This window comes from Erpetoichthys calabaricus, chromosome 11 (genome assembly GCF_900747795.2).
Source record: "Erpetoichthys calabaricus chromosome 11, fErpCal1.3, whole genome shotgun sequence".
Classification (NCBI taxonomy): Eukaryota; Metazoa; Chordata; class Cladistia; order Polypteriformes; family Polypteridae; genus Erpetoichthys; species Erpetoichthys calabaricus.
Window position 1 is genome coordinate 44707132 of NC_041404.2, and position 24115 is coordinate 44731246.

The 24115-nt window shown below is 42.1% G+C and overlaps 1 protein-coding gene across 2 annotated transcripts in view; it reads left to right on the forward strand.

Annotated features, from left to right (window-relative positions):
• camk2a (calcium/calmodulin-dependent protein kinase II alpha) overlaps positions 1 to 24115 on the forward strand; it is a 432468-nt gene that overhangs the window by 383717 nt on the left and 24636 nt on the right. For both annotated transcript variants that reach the window (XM_028813039.2, XM_028813038.2), the window contains exons 13-15: positions 12321 to 12361; positions 18155 to 18203; positions 22233 to 22308. In XM_028813039.2, the coding sequence (XP_028668872.1) occupies positions 12321 to 12361; positions 18155 to 18203; positions 22233 to 22308 (166 nt within the window). The remainder of the gene's footprint in view (positions 1 to 12320; positions 12362 to 18154; positions 18204 to 22232; positions 22309 to 24115) is intronic.

Sequence of the window (24115 nt, forward strand, 5' to 3'; positions counted from 1 at the left end):
ATAAAATGTGTATTTTAATGCCATTTTACAACATCACGTGGGTGAAACTGCTTCCATGGACAGCCAATTTCAAGTCAAGGGCTGTAGTAATAGAGTGTGAACTGTGTTAGCCAATATAGATGGAATGAGAAGTGAATAAAATACAATGTGTAAGCTTTTGAGGCAGCTCAGGCCCCTTCTTCCGGCAACTTGCTGTTATGCACATCTTTGGACGCTGGCTGCTCACACACCTCTGCCTCGGAAACCGCTGGGCGACCATCTGGCTGTGACAGTGTTCTGCAGTCACAAAATGCAATAGTGGATGCTGTAAGAGATGTGGCCAATAAACTTAGGAATATAAGGGCTGCACTATGTGATATTTACCACAATTTAAATTAATTGGTTAAAAATAAATGCTGCATCTGATTACCTGCTTTTACATTCTGTGTACATTCAAATGAAGTTTTAACGCTGTCTGATTTGGCTGATCATTTAGTGGGTCAGGTTCATCATACCACATCTCTTCGTTTACAGGTGACCCACAATTGTGTGCCACATTATGCAGGACGTTACATACTTGTACAATGTGACACACCTTCTGTGGAGTACAGAGCAGCACATTAATAGAGTGGAAATGCTTTCTATTTACATAATCAGATTCATTCTCGGAAGGCGCCAAGCGCCTCAACAAATGGATTCTTTGCTTTTTACATGGCTCTTTGAGGTGACTCGCTATCCTTAGAAGGACTGCTTGCCTTTTGCTGCACTAGTTGGAAAAAGCACCTGCAACTGTGTGGAACTGGCGTTTTTATAGGCTCTCCTACTACAGATGACATAATGTCAGCTCATTCTTTTGGTTATTCATCCCTGGCTGATATAACTTGTCCAGTGCCAATGCAATAGCAATGTGCATGCAGTTAACCACTCCGATTACATTTGGAAAACCGGACATTTGTGCAAATTGCTTTTGGATGTTTCCCAGTTCAGCCACAGTGTAAGGATATCTTATATATCTAAATAACAAGTGGATAATACCATCCTATGCAGCTGGCATGGTGTTTGTGATCCAATCGGTCAGCAAGTTCACATTGAAAAGCTCCAGTGGCTAAAAACCTCAGGTTGGACAGAACTTGCAAAGGAGCAGGTAGAGCACAATTCTTCAAAGTTTGCCTTTGTAAAGCCGGTGCCAGTTCAACACACAGCTCTAAGAAGATAGCTCTTGGAAATTGAAATCGACTTAGAACCCATTCATCATCATCTATAAATATGTGCTCTCTTCTAAGTCCCATTTGCTATATCTTCCAACAACGCTAAAGCAGCTATGGTATTTGGAATAGTTCGGCCATTCTGTGCACCATTATATTGTTACAGAATTATTACAATCAAGTACCTTAAATTTGTAAATAATATGCAACCGCTGACGTTTTATTTGCTAAATCCCATATCATGGATGCAAATCTAAAAAATAAAGCGCCACCACACAGAAATGGTACCACTGCTTTGACACTGGACGCCACCTGTTTGCAAAACCGAGCAGAAACGTGCATACATTTGATGTGAAGCTGTTGTGAAAATATGTGTGGCTTTACACAAAGTAGTTTTTATACATCTTGAAGTGTGAGTGGAAATGGGCGTATGCCAATATTTTTGTGCGTACACACCGTTTACACATGAGGCCCAAGATTCTTTGCTCCTTCCACCCTCCTGATGAATGTCGCCTTCTGCCTCTCAACTCTGACTTCCTAGGGTGAGGTGGAGTGTATCCTTTTATCTTAGACCAGGGAGTAATTCCGGTGATAGGACATGGTGCAATGGAAGCACTTCTGAGTCAGGTGATAACCCTAACGTTCACATGCATGACGATAGACAGATATATAGAAATAAAAGGCTCTACAGAATAAGATAGATAGATAGATAGATAGATAGATAGATAGATAGATAGATAGATAGATAGATAGATAGATAGATAGATAGATAGATAGATAGATAGATAGATAGATAGATAGATAGATAGATAGATAGATAGATAGATAGATAGATAGATAGATAGATAGATAGATAGATGATAACTTCTCTGGGATATCAGCAGAAACCTGGAGTCCCAGAAGAACATACAAACTCAACATAAACAGCAAGCGGGTATCTGAAGCTATGAAACATTAGGCTAAAGTGCGCCATTGTATCATAAATACATGTATTAATACATATTTTAGAAGCTGCGTTATCAGAATTATTAACCATCCTTCATCCCCAAATCAACTTCCAACCCCTCAGATTTAAGGTCAGATTGTAATTGGCAGCACGGCTGTTGTCTGGCAGGATTCAACAGCACTTGGCCTATTCTTCTGTATGTCATTGTCTTTTATAGCTCCTGGCAGGCTGTAGCCTTGGCATTAGGATGACTCGAGATCAACTTGCACTGGAAGCATGCAACTTATCCAGTCCATTCTGTTATCTGTTACCACCTTATGCCACTCAAAGGGCAGCGGAAATCAGCAACTGAGAGTTGTCATTACACTCCATTTGGAAGAAATGCATACTGAACAGTTAATTTCCTGTTGGATTATTCTGTGTTTAATTGTGAGGCTTTGCAAAGCTGTCTCTACTGGCTTCACACGTCTTTCTCTCGCTTTCTTCCTCTCTCTGTCTGTTTCTGTCACTTGGCAACCTAATGTTCTAGGCCATGAAAATCAGTATGAAGGCGTTTGGAGAAGTCAAGCTGCTCTCCTAGCTTGTTATATAAATATATATATATATATATATATATATATATATATATATATATATATATATATATATATATATATATATATTTCTTTTTGTAAGAAAAAGGAAAAAGCAATGACATGGGCCAAGTCAGAGAGTACACAGTGAATGTTTAGTGTAACTCTGGGAGGTGATAAACCACCTCCATCTAAGGGCCTTCAGTTTTGGCTTCAACTCATGTTCCTCTGCACACTTTAATGTTTTGCTTTGGAAATTCAAAACCATTTGGTTTGCAGCTCCTATAAAAAGTATTCACCCCCTCCCCCTTGGAAATTTTCACATTTTCCTGTTATGCAACATTAAATCATGGTGAGTTTTTAATTTATTTTATTTTTTGCTGATAACAGAAAAAGACTTGTTAATGTCAAAGTGAAAATAAATTTCTGCATATTGGTCAGAATTAATTACAAATATAAGACACAAGTGTTTAGCCTAAATCCTCCCTGGTGAAGCTCAGTTGCTTGAGATGTCACGCGATTATTTCAATGAAGATTCAATGGGGTTTTGTCTGATTGTAGTCTAAATGCACCTGGATGTGAAAGGGACAACTTGTGGTGTGTCAGTATGGTGGCTGAACCTACACGATGAAGACACAAGAACAAACTACTGCATGTAAAGCACAAGTTAAGAGATTAAGACAAGAAAATACCAAAGTCACTGAATATCCATTGGAGTCCAGTTAGATCAATCATTAAGAAATGGAATACTATAGAACAAACTGTTGGTTTGGACATGTGTGGAAGAGTGATGCTGGGTATACTGGGAGAAGGGTGCTAAGGATTGAGCTGCCAGGCAAGAGGACAAGAGGAAGGTCTAAGAGGAGTTTTATGGATGTGGTGAGAGAGGACATGCAGGTGATGGGTGTGACTGAGCAAGATGTAGAAGACAGAAAGATATGGAAGAAGATGATCGGCTGTGACATCCCCTAACGGCAGAAGAAGAAGAATTCTTCCTAAAGAAGGTTGTCCACAAAAAGTGAGTGATTGTACAAAAAGAAAGCGATTGAAGGAGGCCTGCAAAAGACCTGTGGGAGCTGCAAGCTACAGTGGATAAGACCAGAGAGACTGTGCAGGTAAAAACTAATGCCTGGGTGCTGCAGAAGTCACAGCTTTATATGAGAGTGGCAAAGAGAGAAAACATGTCACCTTGGCTAGAGTTTTCTAGAAAGAACACGGGAGACTCTGAAGTCAGCTGGAAGAAGGTTCTGTGGTCTGGTGGGACCAAAATTGAGCTTTATGGCTAGCAGATTAAACTCCATGTTTGAACACTGCACATTATGAAAAAACTCACCATCACCACCATAAATCTTATTGCTGGCAGGATCAGGGTGTGTGGATGCTTCTCTGCAGCAGGCTTGTGAGGGTGATACGAGTGCAGCAAAATAAGAGAAATATTGGAGGAAAACCTGATACAATCTTCAAGAAACCTATGCCATGGGAGAAGATTTGTTTTCCTGAAAGTAAACAAGCCTAAGCACAAAGCTAAGAGACCTGTGAGAACACTGGAGGAGATACAAGCTACAGTGGATAAGATGAGTGACAAAAACTGAAAACACACATGTCACCTCAGATAGAGTTTCCCAGAAGGAACATGGGCGACTCTGAAGCCAGCTGGAAGAGGGTTCTGTGGTCTGATGGGACCAAAATTGAGCTTTATGACTAGCAGACTAAACTCCATATTTGAACACTGCACATTATCAAAAACTCACCAGCCACCACCATGAAGCTCAATTGTGGTAACATCAGGGTGTGTGGATGCTTCTCTGCAGCAGGCCCTGGCAGATTTGTGAGGGTGCAATTAGGGCAGCAAAATAAGGAAGATGCTGGAGGAAAGCCAGATACAGTCTGCAAGAAACCTACGCCACAGCAGAAAATTTGTTTTCCCATAGAGACAACATGTCCAAGCATAAAGTCATGGAGTGGCCGAGTCAGAGTCCAGAGTTCAATCCAGTTGAGACTTTGTGGCTGGACTTGACAAAGGCTGCTCACTTATAATCCCCATGACAGCTGACAGAGCCTGAGCAGGTTTGTAAAGCAGAATGAAGAACAATGGCAGAGTGCAAGATGTGCAAAACTGATAGACAGAGAAACACCCGAGCACACAGACTCAAGGCTGTCATGGCTGCCAGAGGGGCATCTATTGAATTCTGATCTGAAGGGTTGGATGCTTACTTGATCAATTTATCCATCCATCCATCCATTTTCCAACCCGCTGAATCCGAACACAGGGTCACGGGGGTCTGCTGGAGCCAATCCCAGCCAACACAGGGCACAAGGCAGGAACCAATCCTGGGCAGGGTGTCAACCCACCGCAGGACACACACAAACACACCAAGCACACACTAGGGCCAATTTAGAATCACCAATCCACCTAACCTGCATGTCTTTGGACTGTGGGAGAAAACCGGAGCGCCCGGAGGAAACCCACGCAGACACGGGGAGAACATGCAAAGTCCACGCAGGGAGGACCCGGGAAGCGAACCCGGGTCTCCTAACTGCGAGGCAGCAGCGCTACCACTGCGCCACCGTGCTGCCCTTGATCAATTTATTTTGTGTTTTATATTTGCACAGATATGTTTTCCCTTTGACTTTAATGAGTTTTTTTCTGCTCATCAATTTCAAAAACACCAAATTAAATCCATTGTGATTCAATATTGTATTAAATTAAATGTGAAAATTAAAAGTGTGACTACTTTTTATAGATCTTGCATGTTTAGCTTGGGTCACTTTCTCCTGTTCCTGTTCTCAGCTAATAAATCAATCAAACTAACACTTCAGTTGCAAATTCATCACAAGTTACCTTAAAAAGAGAATAAGAATCGAGTCCAGCAGCACTTTGTCTTCTCAGATTTAGTTCTCGTCTGCCATTTGAGGTGGTGCGGCATTGTGAATGCGTTGTGAACTGTATGCACAATGTAATGATAATAATGGTACAATAATATTAAAATATTGTCCCTGTGCCAGTGTGTCTATTATATCTGGCCAAGGTGAGGGCACAAATGAAGGGAGAAGACATTATGCCTTTGAAAGTTTCTTTAATAAAACTAGGGGGCTTTGCCCCCTGCCAGTGGCCACTTCTCCGAAACCCCTCTTAAACAGTGATACAATGGGAAGCAAAGACATTTTTTGAACTCCTCTTTGCTTGAGCAGCTGCTGGCGTGCTGCTGCTGCCCTCACATGTGATCTGCAATTCGCTCGCCTACCTTTCCCCTCCCCGCCAGCGGTAGGCGCCATTGTGAATAGTGGGGCTGAGCGCACCCCGAGGAGACGCGGCTGCTCCTCCGAAACCCCTCTTAAATGGTGATACATTAGAAAACAGTTGTTTTTTCACCTCCTCTTTGCTCGAGAAGCTGTTGGCTTGCTGCTGCTGCTGCCACGTGATCTGCATTTTGTGCGGAGCTTTGAACGTTAAAAGCCTGCACAGCACTAGAATATTCAATCTCTTTATGCTGTTCCGTTATTTCCCAGAGTAATATTTTCAGATTGTTTGCGCTAATTGATTTTTGCTGTCATTTTTGGAGACTTTCGAATTTTCCTACTTACATTATCTCTGCCTGTGTATAACAGGACTTGCGTCTGAAGGTTGTAAGTATGACGTGACTTGTCCGTCTCGTGGGAAGTGAAAGTGTCTCTCTGTCTCTCTTCAAAAGATCACATCTTGTCCCTGGGAAAAAGTCTCATCTCGTCGCAAGTTTTTTTTTTTTTTTTTATAATAGAGAGATGTTCACAAATTGCAAATAATTCCACTTCCATATCTGCAAAAAGGGTAGATAGCAAAAGAATTTCACACCAAAATAAAGCAAACGGAATGGACCACCCAGCTGCCTGTCGTTCTCCCCCCCACCACCTCCCCCTACCACTAAAGAGTTCCACTGCCTTATTTATAAACGTGAACTCTCGTTGAGGAGCTCTGACCTCAGGTTAGATGAATCATTTTCTCTTCAGCGCTTGAGCTTTTAAAAAGTGTGGTCTCTACGCATGGCCCCTCAATGTGCTATATCTGAGCCGTGCCATGGCTGACACGTGTACTATTTCAGGCAAAGGAAATGATCTGTGCTGGAAGCCTGTCAGACTACATGGTGGTTAATGCTGATACCTCACAGTTCTGAGGCACCGAGTTCATTACCTGCTCCAGTTACTGTCTGTGTGGAATTTGCAGGTTCTTGGCCCGTCTGTTTTTTCTTCAGCTGCTCCCATTTAATTCCACATCTAATAGATGCAAAACTGCATCTAAAATTAATTCATCAGACAAATGTGACCTAATAGACAACCTTTAATGCCAGCTACAGTATATGAAGACTGCAAATTATTTATAGTGCAGGATGTCTGCATATTCATCAGGGCATGATAGCAAATGCTCAGAGATGCTTTAAGTGGAATGATCACTATCGAATCTACACATTGAAACCTATGGACACAAGAGAGCAGCCACTAGGAAAGTCTCAAAGAAATATGCACATTTTCACATTAGAAAAAAAAAATAACAATTGGGCTGTATTGGCAGGCTTTTTTTTTTTCATTTTTGCATTTCACCTTTCTGTAAAAAAATTAATTTTGTAATGAGTGAAAAAAAATAGCATTTAAAAGCAGCCTGAGTAAGTGGCCACTGGCAAGTCTCTCAAAGGTACCTGGCTTGGATCAGCTTGTGGAGCTGAGGAAAATGAGTGGAGATGTTTTCACCTCTGATCCCAAATGAGTGGTTTGAGGTGGAGGCAGCAGTGTGAATGTACAGGTGCGTAGTGCACAAGGCAGATGAAAGCCACATGGAAGGTGGCATTAGAGGGCAACCAAGGAAGAAGATATTGGTTCTGGCTGCAGAATAGCCCTTAGGGATTAATATTGCTTGCTTCCCCCTAAAAGAAACTTCAACAATCACCAAAAAAATAATTTTAGTAAGGATCACCTTTCACAATTGAGAAATTGCATCCAAAACTAATTTTAGGGACAACTACTAATCTAATAGATGTACTCTGTATTGTCCCAGTAGTGTGCATGCAGGTGGATGTGGTGTCAGTGATATGTGCTGTTTGCTAACTACCTCACTGCTACAATGTTGTTCCATTATTATTATTATTATTATTATTATTATTATTTTTGGATGTACCTGCCATGCTTGTCTCACCCGTTGACCCTGTTAAGTGGGCTCTACTCACTATATGCCCAGTGGCTCTGGGTGCCCCATGACCCCATCTCCATAAGACTATTTCATAGAGCATTTACAGAGTTGCAAAGCTTTAGAGGTGCAGATCAAGGGTTTTAATATCCATTTAGGATTGCAAATTTTCAGCTTATGTACCTCAGTGATCCTTAGAAGATACATGATCATGTTAGGTTTAACCATGGCAAACTGGTATTAAAGGGAGCGACTCAAAATAGAACAAAATGACATTCATCGAACTAATCATCCATTATTCCATAATTCTTAATCCACTGTTTGGTTGTGGGGCAGCTGGAAACATCCCAAGTAATCATGGGGTGCAAATCAAAAGCTGACACCTAAACGTGGCACCAGTCATTCACAGAAACCCTTCCCAAGCAGCGTTTCCCACAGCCCAGCATAACACACAGTTCAAAGACACACAGTTCTCTTTTTCCGTCTCTGTCTCTTCTTCTCTCTTTTTTTCTGTCCTTCTCTCTGCTTCAAATCCAGTAAGCTTCGTCTTCTCCCTCCCAACTCTGAATCCCAGAGCAGTGGTAGCTAACTCCTTTTATGCTGCACCTGGGAGCACTTCCAGTGTCCTATGAGCTTGTTATGGAAGAAGTCCCATTTGATTCAGAAGCCCAACAAGGTAGGGCTCTGCAGCACCACATGGTGGCACTGCCCAGAACCCAACAGGGCTTCACCGAACTCCAACTACCATGAAGCCCTGTGGAAATTCGCAGTGCTGTAGCAATCTAGCAACCCAGGGGGGCTGCCATCTAGCGATCCAAGGGAGATAATGCCCTATGCACAATCTCTCCCCTTCCTTTAAGAAGGATTCACGACCAGGATAGTGTCCAGGTGGTCCACCACACCACATTCAGATTGATGTCAGTGTGTGCATTTGTGTGAGTTTATATGTGTAAGGATGTGAGACCATGGATACAATAGTCATGTGAAAAAAGGAAATTTGTGACCTTTTTCAATATATTTCTCAATATATTTGAACAGGCAAACTGTAGATCTTCATGCAAACAGTGGCTACAGATAAAGGTGTTGTACTTGATAGAAAATCCAAAGAAAATGTGCCTTCTCAATCAGTTATTCAACATAAATATCGATGGATGTAATGACCTTCTAGAGAAAAAAGTAAGTCCACCTTTGGCCTCAGAAGCTGGTATTGCCCTCCTTAGCAGAAATGACTTCTTTTAGGGGGATTGTATAACTGCCTACCAGTCTCTGATGTCAACTTGGTGAAAGTTTGGACCACTCCTCCATGCAAAATTTCTTCCTTTACAAGATATCTTGTTTGTGAGTTTTCTTGCATGTGCCACCCATTTCACCCACAACATTTCAATAGGATTCAAATCAGGACTTTGACTAGGCCAGTCCATAACCCTCCATTTCTGCTTTTGAACCATTCCTTGGTGGATTTCCTAGTGTACTTCAGACTATTATCATGTTGAAAGGTCCATTTCCTGTTTGACTTCAACCTTTGGACAGATGGCCTCACATTCTTCTCAAACACATTTTGATATGATGCAGAATTTATAGCTGACTCAATGACTGCAGGTGTAAAGCAACTCCAAACAATACCATTTCCACCACCATGTTTCATAGATGGTATGTGGTTCTTCTCCTGAAATGCTGCCTTTGGTGTTCAACAAACATGTCTACTGTTGTTTTGACCAGAAATAAACTCTATCTTAGATTCATCTATCCAGAACACATTGTTCTTGAAGGCCTGGTCATTGTGCAGATGTTCAATGGCAAACTATAATCTTGGTGTAATGTTCTTTTTGGACAGAAGAGTCTTTTTACTGGCATACCTCATGTGCTGGTGATATTTATGCTATCTCTATCTGTAGATGCTTGCACTTAGGGCTATCTTAACACATGGGCACGCTGGGCAGTTGCCCGGGGGCCAAACGAGCATAGTGACCTCATGCTAATCTATGTATTGTGTGACTTGCTGTCAATAAATAAATACTATACAATACTAAACTATAAATATTTGTTATTGCGTTACAAGTGGACATTGGCATTCGCCTCTGATTTAGTATCACGGTCACCTCTGCAACCTCACATGCATGGAGGTGTACAGATCTCACGTACTACATAACGTAAAAGCGTATATGTTAACGTCACTTCAACTCAATTCTCTGCAAAGAAATTTTGCAAATGTTTGTGTTGAACACTTGATTAATAATACATAATAGTAATTTCATACTGTGCCATCTCCATCTGGTTTATCAATTGAGTATCATTTATATGTTGAAATTTTTGTGTTTTTCAATGCTCATGTTCTATTGTCCAAACATTTGTGTTGATTAATCTTTGCTGTACAGCATTTTTTTTAATGTGGAAAAACTGATTTTGTTGGAAGTACCAATACAATAAATATATGTTTAATCTTATCAACCATTTACATTTTAATTCCTGTGAGTGGTTGCGCAGGTAGGGGCCCCAGTGCACTGCTTTGCCCGGGGGCCTATAATGCTGTTAAGATGGCGCTGTTTGCACTTTGACACCAACTGTTTCAGGACTTACCTGAAGATGACGTTATGGGGTTCTTGAAGACTTCTTTTTAGTATCAAATGCTCAGCTGTTGTGCTGAATTCTCTGGGCCGGTCAGTCTTGGATACATTTGCCGTCATTTGAAATCTATGCCACTTTTAAGTGATATTCCTTACAGTGCCATGAATGATTTCAAATAATGTGGTGATCTTTTTCAATCCCTTGCCAGACTAATGGGCATCACAAACCTTCTTTTGGAGAGCTCCTTTGATTGTGGCATAATGACAACACACAACGTCAATAGTAAAGAGAACCCCAGACCCTCAATATCTGGGATAACCTGCAAACTCCGTAAGGAGGTCCTAATCATTGGCACCTCACCTGGGACTCCTGATTCTAATTTGATGGATCTCAAGTGGTGATAAATGTACTGTAGGGGTGGACTTACTCTTCCCATGTGACAAATCTGCACTTTTGTTCATTTGGATTAGGAGAATGAATCCATGCACCATGTCAGTGTTATGTGTCATTTGTTCAAGTGTATCACCACTAGGCGCTGTTTGCATGAAGAGCTTGTCAGAATAAAGACACAAAGTCATCATGAAGGTTTGGGGCATCCACCCGTATAATATATCCTGGCTGCAAAAGGTCGAAGTCCAAAAGAACTGAAGTCTTTGAGTTAAGATGGAAGCTTTATAGGCCAGTTAAGGAAGTGATGTTATCTCTAGGGCCGGCACCAGACGTCATCAGTGGCACAGGAACCTGGTGGGATTTCCCAAGAGTGGTCTGCAAGTAATCGAGAGAGAGATAGTTAATGCATCCCTTCCTCCTTACATGGGCCCTTTAGCTGTCTCCTACTCACACGTGTGTGACAACCTGTTCAAATATGTTGGAAAAAGTTAACAATTTCCATGGGGTGTACGTACTTTTCCACATGACTGCATCATTTTTTTTTTTATAATGTAACCCCGTCAATTAAAAATAAATACAAAAATATTTGCATAAGCTTTGCCGATCATCTACTTCTAGACTTTCTTCCAAGCTAGCAGGATGACCTTTCTAATACTATGGTGAGTAATAAATAATGTCTCATTCTAGACAGGCCCCCTTTGTACAAACAAAGCAGACAAAAAGATTTTCAGCCTTGGTATTTTTGTCCTCTTTTATTTTTAACTCCAGAAACAGACCAATGAGAGGGGCATCAGTTGCTCTGGGCTTTCGTCAGTGCTTTGAGTTGCTCGGCTCCAGGGGATGTCCTGCAGTAAGGCATGATAAGCACTCGCTCTGTGACGAAGGCCTGCCTGCCGAGTTGTTGATAGCTGGACATCTGCTGCCAGGATAAACGCACACGTGACCAAATGAAGTATGGCTAAAATTAAAGTGCCACCTCCCACCAGTTTAAAAAAAAAAAAAAACGAGACACATACAGTCCACACAGCTCAGCTCCCAGTTACAGTAGCAGAGGGTTCCACATCTTTCAGGTGTCAATTAGCAGGAGTGAGCAAAGTGAACGTGACTGACGTTAAGGCGTTTTTGGCAAAGCCCTGGACATGTGATCAGAACTTTTTTTTGTTTGTTTGTTTTGTTTTGCTTCAAGACTCCAGGAAGTTCAGTTTCCATCCAAGAAAATCCTTTTTTTGGCTCTTTTGCACCTTTCTTCTGTTTCCTGTCTTAGCAAAGACGGGAGGCATGTTTTGAATGGCGTGAGTAAGAGGGGCTGTTCTCTCAGGACTTTATCCAAACATTTCTGGAGTCTCTGCTGGAGTTTTAATACACTGATTATTTTATAGATATATACATTTTTTTTTTCTAACTGACTGCCATTTTAATGTTTGGTTTCTTTACAATGCCGTTTGCCATCCTCTTTTGGGCTTTCATACCTTTTCTCATTGCCCTCCTTTTCCTTATCTCTTCTTCAGGGGGTAAGAGTGTGGCCAACAAGAAGAATGATGGCGTTAAGGTAGGAAGATGGAAAACCATTTATTTCTTGATGTTGTATCTTTCTGATGTGCCTGAGTCTTACCATTGGCCTTAGGGTAGAAAGCTGGAACACACTCTGGATGAGATGGCAGTCCATTAGAGGCGCATACAATTAGCATAAATTAGCATAAATTTGTGAGTTTCCCCTTGGGATTAATAAAGTATCTATCTATCTATCTATCTATCTATCTATCTATCTATCTATCTATCTATCTATCTATCTATCTATCTATCTATCTATCTATCTATCTATCTATCTATCTATACTCAACCAGACAAGGCCAGGCCAGTTTAGTGTCGCCATTTAGCCTTTGGGATGTGGGGGTCAACCAAAGTTGCCAGAACACAGATATGGCAGGTGTAGTGGCTTTGAAAAGTTCATCCACCTGAAGCTAATGAGCCTGGCCACTACTCGGGTGGGAGACCATCTACGAAAAGCTTGGGTTGCTGCGGAAAGAGGTGTTGGTGAGTCCAGCAGGGGGCATTTACCCTGTCGTCTTACTGTGGAGGCCAGTTCTCCAGTGCAGCGATTGGGACACCATACTGTAAAAATGGTGCCCTCCATCAGATAAGATGTAAAACTGAGCTCATGAATCTGTGTGGTCAAAAAAGATCCTTCGTAAAGAGCAGGGTGCATCCCGATGTCCTGGTTAAGCTGCCCACCACAGCTTAGTCATTCTTCCCCTGTCTCTAACTCTCCCACCACTTAACCTCCTAACAGCTCAGGGGTTGAGAGCGTACTGGCACAAAATGGCTGCCGTCGCATCATCCTGGTGGGTGCTACACATTAGTGGTGGTTGAAGTGACGTCCCACTCACTATGTAAAGTGCTTTGATTAGCGAGAAAAGTATTATATAAATGTAAAGAACTGATATTATTATTATTATAAGGAACTGGACTTTAAACTTCAAGGTTGCAGGTTCAGTTCCTGCCCCTGATCCTAAGCAAATTGTTACAAATTCATTTCAATTTTAATGAAGAGGATACATTATCTTCAGCAAATTTAGAGCTCTTCAGAGATGCTATTTTTAATCACAAATCTAATTAGACAATAATATATTGCATTGGAAGCTCATTTCAAAAGTTAATATTAGTGTCATTAATTTTTATTTTTACCGTGATGCCATTCTGTGGGTTTGATATTATGCAATGCTTTAGAATTGCAATGGACTTGCCTGGGATGTCGCGCCCCAATTATGTCATCAGCACGGCTTTATAATTAGCTTCCTGTCGGGTCATTCCAGTGTGTGCTGCTGTTCGAGTTTCAGTTGGGTATTCTTTGCTTTGTCACAAGAACGAGACATAAACAGATAAAGGTTTGGGGCAGCCAGCCGTATAATATGGTATCCTGGCTGCAAAGTCGTTTTTTCATTAAACAACACTGATGTGCATACAACTGAGTCCAAAACAAGACTGACAAACAGGGGAAAGGGGAAGGCTTTTAACCCTTTAACCGCCAACTCCCTAAATATTCCCCACGCCAGGCGAAATCTGAACAATTTTCGTTTTTTTACTTTTTTACATTTTTTTTACATTTTTTACATTTATTCAAGCAGTATTGACCACTAAATGTTGTGCAAGTTCTAGAAATGGGCAAATACATAATAAAACACAAAATGTACCTTTTCTCAGGCTTCCACAACAATAAACTTTCATCAACTGTAACTGACGGTCCTGGCATGTAGGGCAACTGAAATGCTTCAAATAAATGGTCAATCAAAGGACATAGCTTGAACAAGCGGTCGCGGTTTGGATCTTTCTTATCTGGCTCATTTCTGTTGTCATTCAAATGAAAGAATTTCAGCAGCAAAGAGAATCGGTTACGTGTCTCAATAAACTGTGCTGCATACAGATTTGTCTGATGAACAAAATGTCTGATCAAATCAGGTGACACAAACAGTTCATAAAACTGCTCAGCAGTGTAATTGTTTACATCAACAATAAAGCCACACGTTGCCACAAACGGATGCAGAAAAGGTAGTTCACCTCGGGCAGCAGTCCAGTTGAGATGCTGGGGATACACCCACTCATCGCCGTCATCCGATGCGTCGTCATTCACAGTATCATGCAGCGCACGTTGCTGATCATCATTGTCACTAAAAACTTCTTCAGAACTGCTACAATCATGATCAGAATTATTGTCCAAAATCGCCTGCAAAACCTCACTTGAAGTCAGTTTACGTTTCGCCATATTCACAGCTTTCACTTTCAAATCACATCACGTGATCGGCCAATACAAGCGCAGAGTTGTCGAAATACAATGTAGTAATAATACCCACGCCAAACTGTCAGTTGTACTACGCGCCAGGCATTCATATAACCACAGGCAAATGTGCCGGATAATTCCGGCAGTAGGGCGTCAGCATTAAAGCTACGATGCCGGATATATCCGGCAGAGGGCGGTTAAGGGGTTAAAGGGGAAGACAGGAAGTGAGGTCATAAGGATCGGGCCCATATTCGTTAGCCATTGGTTCGAGCCCGGACGTGACATCACAGGCGCTGGAGCCAGTAATGTCTCCTTCCATTGGTTCGGTCCGGCAAGTGATGTCAAGAGATGCAGATGGGATCTCCTGGGAATGGTCTACAGGGAAGAGAGAAAAAGAGTCAGTGCACTCTGCCACCTCCCGGCCTGTTTCAGAACTGCCGTCACTCAAGCCCTTTAGCTGCCTCCCATGCACTCGTGTGTGACAGCTTTTTGATTTGTTGAATACGAGTTTGTATTTCCCCCATTGGACTGTCGCTAAATCCTGTTTGAGTTCCTGGTTACAGTAATCTGGACTACGTTCACTTCCAGGTCCTCGTGAACCTCTGACTGCTTTAATAACAGCATTCACGCTTATAGGATGGCGCCATTTTCTCACTGTGTTTCGTCACTGTGTCTCTAGGTGCTTTTTATAAAATGTTTTCTTAGTATTTTTTATTTATGAGGTGCATTAATCTCTTTCTTTTATATATCCTCTGTATATTGTGTTTTATAAATGTTTCCTAATATGTTCAGGAAATTATATACTCCTACTTCCTAAATGTAACTTTACTTAGTGATGAGTGTAGTAGTAGGGTGTTATACCGTGTTAACCATTATGTATATAGTGAGAAGTCAAGCAAAATGACACCTTTTATTGGCTAACTAAAAAGATTACAATATGCAAGCTTTCAAGACAACTCAGGCCCCTTCTTCAGGCAAGATGTAAGGGCCTGAGTTGGCTCGAAAGCTCTTTTTAGTTACCCAATAAAAGGTGTCATTTTGCTTGACTTCTCACTTAGTGATGAGTGAAATGATTCATAGAGTAGTGAATTTGCAGAGAAAAAAAAAATTAGCAAAATAAATGTTGTTTAATTTCCAGCATAATTCATACCATTGACACAAGAAACAAAAAGGCATTTATTTCTTGTCTGGTAGTATTTTCATGTATTAACTCCGCATCCATCTGCCATTTAGTATTTAAATAAAAATAATAATAATAATCACCAGACTCATTTTCTGTCACGTGTGGATGTTTTGTTGAGCCATCAGACATTGTGTTTGTGTTTGTGCTGATAAGAGGGATAGTCACTTTGCCCATTACAATTACAATTGAATCTTGCCAGTTATAATCCTAAAGATGCCTCAGAGACAGAAATGAAACTCAAACCTCAAGATTCATCAACTAGAAAGGGAGAGCTGAGACATACAACCTAGAGCAGGGGTGGGCAACGTTGGTCCTGGAGGGCCGCAGTGGCTGCAGATGTTCATTTCAATACAAATTAGAATCCAATCCCTGGCAATCTCAAACTTTGTTTAATTTTATGGTTTGTTATGGCAATGTTGGGTTCTTATGTCATCTGTTTTTTTTTCCTTTCCAATGATATCATCCAAATGATTTGAAACCTAAAACATATCATTTTCAGTCTGTCACATTTTTCTCTTAAGTGTTTTATTTAACCATATAGTGCATGACGAATCCACACAGGTGTATATGGAAACAACTTACAGGTTGAACTGCTGGCTCCTTTGTCATTTGCATCTTATTGCTATCTAGCTGTCCCTCGTGGCTCTGCCCACGTAGCTGTGAAACAGGACAAACTTTAAAAACCAATAAGAAAAAAATTAATTCTGGCCAAGAGGAAGGTAGGTACACTCTGATGTCAAACGTTGGCACTGTATCTGATCGTGTTCAGGTCTGACGGGAGAGCATCCCCCGCATGGGAAGAAGAGCACATGGCCGTGATATCTCTGGTAATCAGCAGCTACCCTCTAAAACACACGTAGCTCTGATCTCTCTATCAAAAACGTCAAATGTTACTCCTTAATAATCTGTAGATGACAATGTCTGTTGAACAAACAGGTCTCACTAGCTAAGCAGAGGCAAGGTGCACTCCAACACGTGGCGATAGGTAGACCGACTCGAAAGGAGGCTGGGCTGTGAGTGAGGAGGGCTCTGCCCCCCAGCCTCTCTCTCGGATTCACCCAAATAAATCGGTAACGCATGCAAACTATGATACCCATCGCAGAAGTCACAAGAACAACCAGAATGTTCAAGCAAATTATAGGAAAAAACCTGATCTAATTCCGTTAAGTAGTTCTGTTGTGAAAGCGGGCAGACGTCGTTTTCTTTCAGCTTCATGCTGTAGCCTCTTCCTTCGTTCTTCTTCCAACTCATTAACTTGGGGCTGCCTTGCCGGCTCTTTGAGCTTCATGCTGTAGCCTCGCACTTCCGGGCAGAACAGACAGACACACACACACTTCCACATGTAGACGTTTATATATAAGGTAGAGTGCTGTAGAAGAGGTGAGAGAATTCAATTTAATACGTGGCATTTGATTCATACGTCAGTTTTCATCAAGATGTTCGTAATACCATTATCAAGCTCATTTAACCTAATTCATGGTCATAGGGGCTAGGGGTACAAGGCGGGAAAGAACTCGACATGGCCCACTCGTGGACACACCAGTGCAAAAGTACCAGACTCTTAACAATTCAAATTAACACTGACCTTTTTGTAGATGCGGAACTAAAAGCTGGAATAAACCGAGGGAACCATACACATACACAGGGAGAACATGCAGGCTCCACATGGATAATCATCAGGTGTAGGAATCAAATCCAAGGTGTTGGATCCATGAAAGAGTTGCGCTAACCACTATGCCACATTTCTTCACGTCACATACATATATATTCTGTTTATATGGTGTATACAGCATATTTTGTTGGCTTACTCAGAACTCCGACTTTCTGACCATGGAGGATAACACATACACATGCGTGCCCAAATACACAGCAGACCGGCTTCCACTCCCCTTTTCTTCCATTTCATTCCCACTTCATCCCCCTTATTCATGTCTAACTTATTCTAATTTCTCTTCCAGAAAAGGAAGTCCAGTTCCAGTGTTCAGCTCATGGTGAGTGTGATATTCCCTCTTGACAGAGTGTGGTGACATTTCACCCACCGCTCAGGAACTGTGTGGCATTCAGTTCAAACCAGATTTTCCATTGCCCAGGCAAAACAATGCCAACTTTAGAACGCAATCAAGTGCCAAACAAATGGAGCTGGACTTTCTTTTTTAGAGTGTTTCATTGTGCTACAGCTTTCTGCATCTCATTCACACTACTGTTGCACCTGTTTTGGCTCGCGTCACACATCCCAGATTCAGGAGTCACTTTATATTTTGTTTATGTTGACATCTACACCCAGTTGTTCTCCCAGACATCTGTCTCCAAACCTGCTGGTGGGGAATTACATATGTGTGTTGTGAGTGATGCTTGAGCTCTAATGGGGTCTCCTTTCCCTTCAGGAATCATCTGAAAGCACTAACACCACCATTGAGGATGAGGACACCAAAGGTACAGTAAAAATTCTTTTCATGTTCTACTGTGCCCAATGATATTAGTAGTGTGAAAACAGTTGCAGTAAAAGAGGAAATCGGGAGGTGGGCTTTTTCACAGCATAGCCTACATATACCCATGGCCGGATTAAGGTGGGTGCTATTGATGCTGCAGCATTAGGCCCATTCCTGAAATAGGCCCAGATGAAAACAGACGAGAATTTTCCGGAAGCTGAATAGTTTACCTTTGCTATATTAACCTCAAAATAATTCTTAGATTGAAATTTGGAGTCTGACTTTCGGACGCCTAGACACAGAGTTACTTATTATACTGTTACTATTGTTCTTTGCGCTGTGACGTAACTACAACGTTGTTGTGTTTATTGTTAACTGAAGATTTCAAGCTAATGCTATCAATTTTACGTTAAACAGTTTACTTAGTAATTTAGCTGCGTTTTTTGCAATATCTTGGGGATTCTTGTAAAACATTCGGATTTCTCTCTGAGCTAACGTCATTCAGCATTGAGCAGATCGAGGACAAAGCTAAGAATCTCGTTTCCTCGTATCCAGATGACTTGGAAGACACACTGGTAGCTGAGCTGATACAGTTTGCTGCATTTATGCGCACTCAGAAACCGGTGACTGTGAACGAATCAGCAGAGCTTACCATGTACAGGCTTTTGTCATCGTTGAATCTTTCTCAAACATTTCCAAACGTCGAGATTGGGTTGCGCATCTATCTGTGCATGATGGTATCCAATGCCTCCGGTGAGCGGAGCTTCTCAAAGTTGTGAATAGTCAAAGTAGATCTTCGGTCCTCAAATGGGCAGGAAAGGCTAAGCATGCTTGCGCTTATGAGCACTGAGCATGAGCTGCTGCACAGCCTTGACTTCACTGACACGATTGAAGAATTTGTGCTTGCTAAGGCTTGAAAAATAGCAATATAAGTAAGCAGCACTAACGCAGTAGTTAGGGTGACAATATGCCTAGGTTAAGTTGATCTGGTTTAGCCTTTTCTGCATTAAGTGCACTTTTCAGACAATTGCTATTGCATGTTGATGTTACATACAGGGCCGGATTTTCCTATAGGCTAACTAGGCTTCAGCCTAGGGCCTCAAGATCAAGAGGGGCCTACATTCAAATTGTTAGCAAAATTTTATTATCTCTCATGTAATTTACAAACTTAAAAATGGAAGGTGAAAGGGCCTCATAAGTGGAATAGCCTAGGGCCTCTTTTCATATAAATCCGGCCCTGGTTACATAGTTTGATGTTAATCTGAAGTTGTTACGATACTACGTCGTTATTATTGTTCATGTTGAATAAAGGCTGGCTGGTTGCGTCGCAAGCAATTAAGGCTCCTTGGTTGGTCTGAGTGCGCATGTACGGTGAGTGTCGAATGCACATGCACCAATGCCGAGAAAAAATAGGCCTTTTTTGCGCTGCAGCATCAGGCTCAATTTCATCTTAATCCAGCCCTGCATATACACTATATTTCCAAAAGTATTGGGACCCCCCTCCAAATCATTGAATTCAGGTGTTCCAAACACTTCCATGGCCACAAGTGTATAAACTTAAGCACCTTGGCATGCATCCGGCTTCTACAAACATTTGTGACAGAATGGGTCGCTCTCAGGAGCTCAGTGAATTCAAGCCTGGTACCATGATAGGATACCCTCTGTGCCGTAAGGCCGTTCGTGAAATTCCCTCACTACTAAATATTCCACGGTCAACTGTTAGTGGTATTATAACAAATTTAAAGCAATTGGGAACAACAGCAACTCAGCCACAAAGTGCTAGGCCATGTCAAATCACAGAACGGGGACAGCGCATGCTCAGGTGTGCACAAGTCATCAACTTTCTGCAGAGTCCATAGCTACAGACCTCTAAAAGCTCAAGAACAGTGCAACATAGAGAGAGAGCTTCATGGGATGGGTTTCCATGGCCAAGCAGCTGCATCCAAGCCTGACATCGCCAAGTGCAATACAAATGTCAGATGCAGTGGTGTAAAGCCCACCGCCACTACAGCAGTGCAGATGTGTCCTCTGGAGTGACGAATCATGCAATCCGATGGACGAGTCTGGGTTTGGCAGCTGCCAGGAGAACGGTACTCACCTGGCTTCATTGTGCCAAGTGTAAAGTTTGGCGGAGGGGGGGATTATGGTGTGGGGTTGTTTTCCAGGGGTTGGGTTTGGCCCCTTAGTTCCAGTGAAAGGAACTCTTAATGCTTCAGTATACAAAGCCATTTTGGACAATTTCATGATCCCAACTTTGTGGGAACAGTTTGGGGATGGCAACATAACTGCACACGCATTAGAGCACAAAGCAAGATCTATAATGAAATGGATGAGCAACTTTGGTGTGGAGGAATTTGAGTGGGCTGCACAGAGCCCTGACCTCAACTTTTGGATGAATTTGAGTGGAGCCAGGCCTTCTCGTCCAACATCAGTGCCTGACCTCACAAATGCTCTCCTGGTCAAAAATTCCCATAAACACACTCCTTTTAAAAAGCCTTCCCAGAAGAGTTGAAGCTGTTATAGCTGCAAATGGTGGGCCAACTCCATATTAAAGACTATGTATTGTGGAAGTACAGCCCCAGACACAGACAGGTACACACTGATAGTTACACAAAGCACACATTTATTTACAATAAAGTTCACAGTACACAGTGCCCTTGCACCAATCACCCTCTTCTTCAAACCTTCACCACCTCCACTCCTCTCCCCCGAGCTCTGTCCTCTTCCTCCCGACTGGAGTGAGGCGGTCCCTTTTATATCCACCCAGACGTGCTCCAGATGCTTTCTGATGGACTCCCTGCGGCACTTCCTGGTGTGGCGGAAGTACCATATAAGCACCCGGAAGCACTCCGGGTGTCCTTGGTATTCCTTCTGCCAACACCTCCAGGTGTGGTGGAAGTGCTATCGCCCGAGGCTCCACAATCGTTTGGGCTCCCCCTGGCAGTGGCCATGGGCCCTTACAGGGTTGAGCTTCCATGCTCAGACCCCATGGCCCCCAAACCAGGCAGGTCGGCTACAATTTCGTGGTCCTGGGGAGGCACAGTCCCTCTCCTGGTCTGTCCAAGTGTTGCGACTGGGCACAGCCCCCAGCCGACCACCATAGTATTTACAATGAGATTTCATTAAAGTTCATGTGTGTATAAAGGCAGGCGTCCCAATACTTTTGGCAATGTAGTGTAAAATAAAGACCTATGTTTATAGTTATATATACTGACCAATCCTATATAATAGAATCATGTTGTGAGTTCAAGATCAGGGGTATACATCTCAACTTCTGTTATTTACAGCACCTTGCAGAATCATTCTTTCTTTGTACCTAAATCATATTTTTGCAGATCTCCCGCTGGCTAAGGTACCTTACAATTCCTTTTTCCCAAGTCATGAATTCCAGCTCCCAAAGTGGAAAGTGACATGTCAATTGAGAAATACACCCTTTGGACAAATGTTTGTGGACAACTGACGATCATACCTATATAAGCTTGTTGGACATCACATTCTAAAACCATAGGAATTAATATGTAGATCACCCATGGGAAGGATTTCCACAAGATTTTGGAGTGTATCGATGGGAATTTGTGCCCATTCAGCCAAAAGAGCATTTGTGAGGTCAGGTACTGATGTTGGACAAGGAAACCTGGCTCACAATGGGTGTTCCAATGTATCCTAAAGGTGTTCAGTAGGACTGAAGTCAGTGTGAGTGTGCAGGCCACTCAAGTTCTTTCTTGTCTTTATAGACTTGGCTTTGTTCACAGGGGCACAGTTAGAGTACAGCTTTCCGCACACTCTTGCCACACAGTTGGCAGTTCATGATTGTCTAAAATGTTTTTGTTTGCTGTAGCATTAGCAGTACCCTTCATTAGCTCAAACCCTGAAAATCAGGCCCAGACCACAGGGATGAATCTTTCATGCGATTCCTCTTTGCTTGGTATACCCGCATGGAGAGGCATATTTTCTGTCATGCATGTGTTTACAGTGAAATACCCACATGGCAAGCATGCTCAAATATCTCCTGTCCATTGTGCATTTCTTACAGTGAGGAAACAAGAGATAATTAAAGTGACGGAACAGCTGATTGAAGCCATCAGCAATGGAGACTTTGAGAGTTACACGTAAGTCATTCTTCCTGTTTTCTAGGCATGTTCATTCTGCTTGGCTTTTTTATAGAAAAATATGTTTTGTGTGTGTTGTTGGAAACTGGACTGGCCAATCCTGGGAATCCCAGGAGAAAATACAGGTCTTGTATGTTTGCCTACGTAACCTCAAACCAATAACAGCAGCTGGGAATGAGACAACAGGGAATGAGAATCCTGAATAAAGATGGTTGTGTACTGATGGTGTTGAGAGGTTTGTGGTTGAAGTGGTATGGATTTGTGATAAGCAGAGACAATGAAGATATGGGCAAAAGCGTGATGGGAGTGAAAGAACAGGGAAAGCGAAATCGAGGAGGAATGAATCAGAGGTGTATGGATAATGTAAAAGAAGATCTGAAGGAAAAAAGTCTGACTGAGAAGGAGGTGCAGGACCAAGCTATTTGGAGAAGGTTGATCAAGCATATTTGTAATGGCTGACCCAATCGTCCAGACCGGCAACTACACCGCCAAGACCTGTGGCCTGGAAACCTGAAGGAACGTTAGACTAGACTTCTTCCAAAACACTTCCCCAATCGATGATCAAAATAAGCAAAAAGGCAAACAGTATGTGAAATGATAAAGTGAATATGTATTGATAAAAAGAAATGAAATAAACTCCAATCTATACAGTGGAACCTTGGGTCACGAACGTCTGGGACGAAGTACAAATCGGGTTACGACCAAAAAGTTCGCCAAACTTTTGCATCTGTTCACGACCACACACTCATGTGACGAACAAGCCAGTTTCCCTTCCGGTTTGTATGCGCCGATGATTTCCGCATGTGTTCAGTCTCTCCCTGTGCATTGAGCAAGTCAGCGAGCGAGAGAGAGAGCATGGGAGAGCGAGAGAAAGAGAGCGCACGAGAGAGAGAGAGAGAGAGAGAAAGAGAGCACAAGGGAGTGAACGAGCGAGAGAGAGAGAGAGCGAGCGAACGAGAGAGAGAGAGAGAGCGCGAGCGAGCGTATATATATTTACATACAGCTCATACGATCCAGAATGGATTAATTGAATTTACATACAATCCTATGGGGAAAATTACTTCGGGTCACGACGAAATCGGGTTGTGACCAGAGTTTTGGAATGAATTACGGTCGTGACCCGAGGTTCCACTGTATATATATAAATATATATATATATATATATATATATATATATATATATATATATATATATATATATATCTCACACCCCAACCAGCCCCAACGTAACACACAACCCCAAAAGCGACTTACAGAATATAATAATAAAAGGTGCAGCAATAAATATACAATACAAATCCTCCCTTGTCCCTACACTGAACACGAAACAGATAAGACACACAAAGAAACGAAACACACATAAATGTCCAAAAGAGTAAACGGAAGATGAGTACTGTAGGTAAACGTTGTCTGGCTGATAAGTGTCCCCATTAAATAACATACGGATGAAAATTGTTTTTCGTTCCTTCCCCAAATGACAAAAAGCAGTCTCACGGTGCTCTCCTCGGCATGTCGGTATCATCCTGAACCCCGGGGTTTGCGTTGTGATGGTGAAGCAGTTGAATGTTTGGACATTGAAAGCAGCAAGCGTGAAAAGGATGTAAATTCCGTATTGGCGTCTTTCTTTGGTTTCCAGTGAAGTGTCCGAGTTGTAACTGATCCCCCATTTCTCTTCATCCTCTTGTTTATATAGCAATGGCCCAGATGGAATTGATGTGATTGACAGGGACAATTACCTTGAGGGGTCACGGTTCTACAGCGTTCTCCTTCCCCCTTTGTTAGGACAACGCTATTAAAGACGCAACTC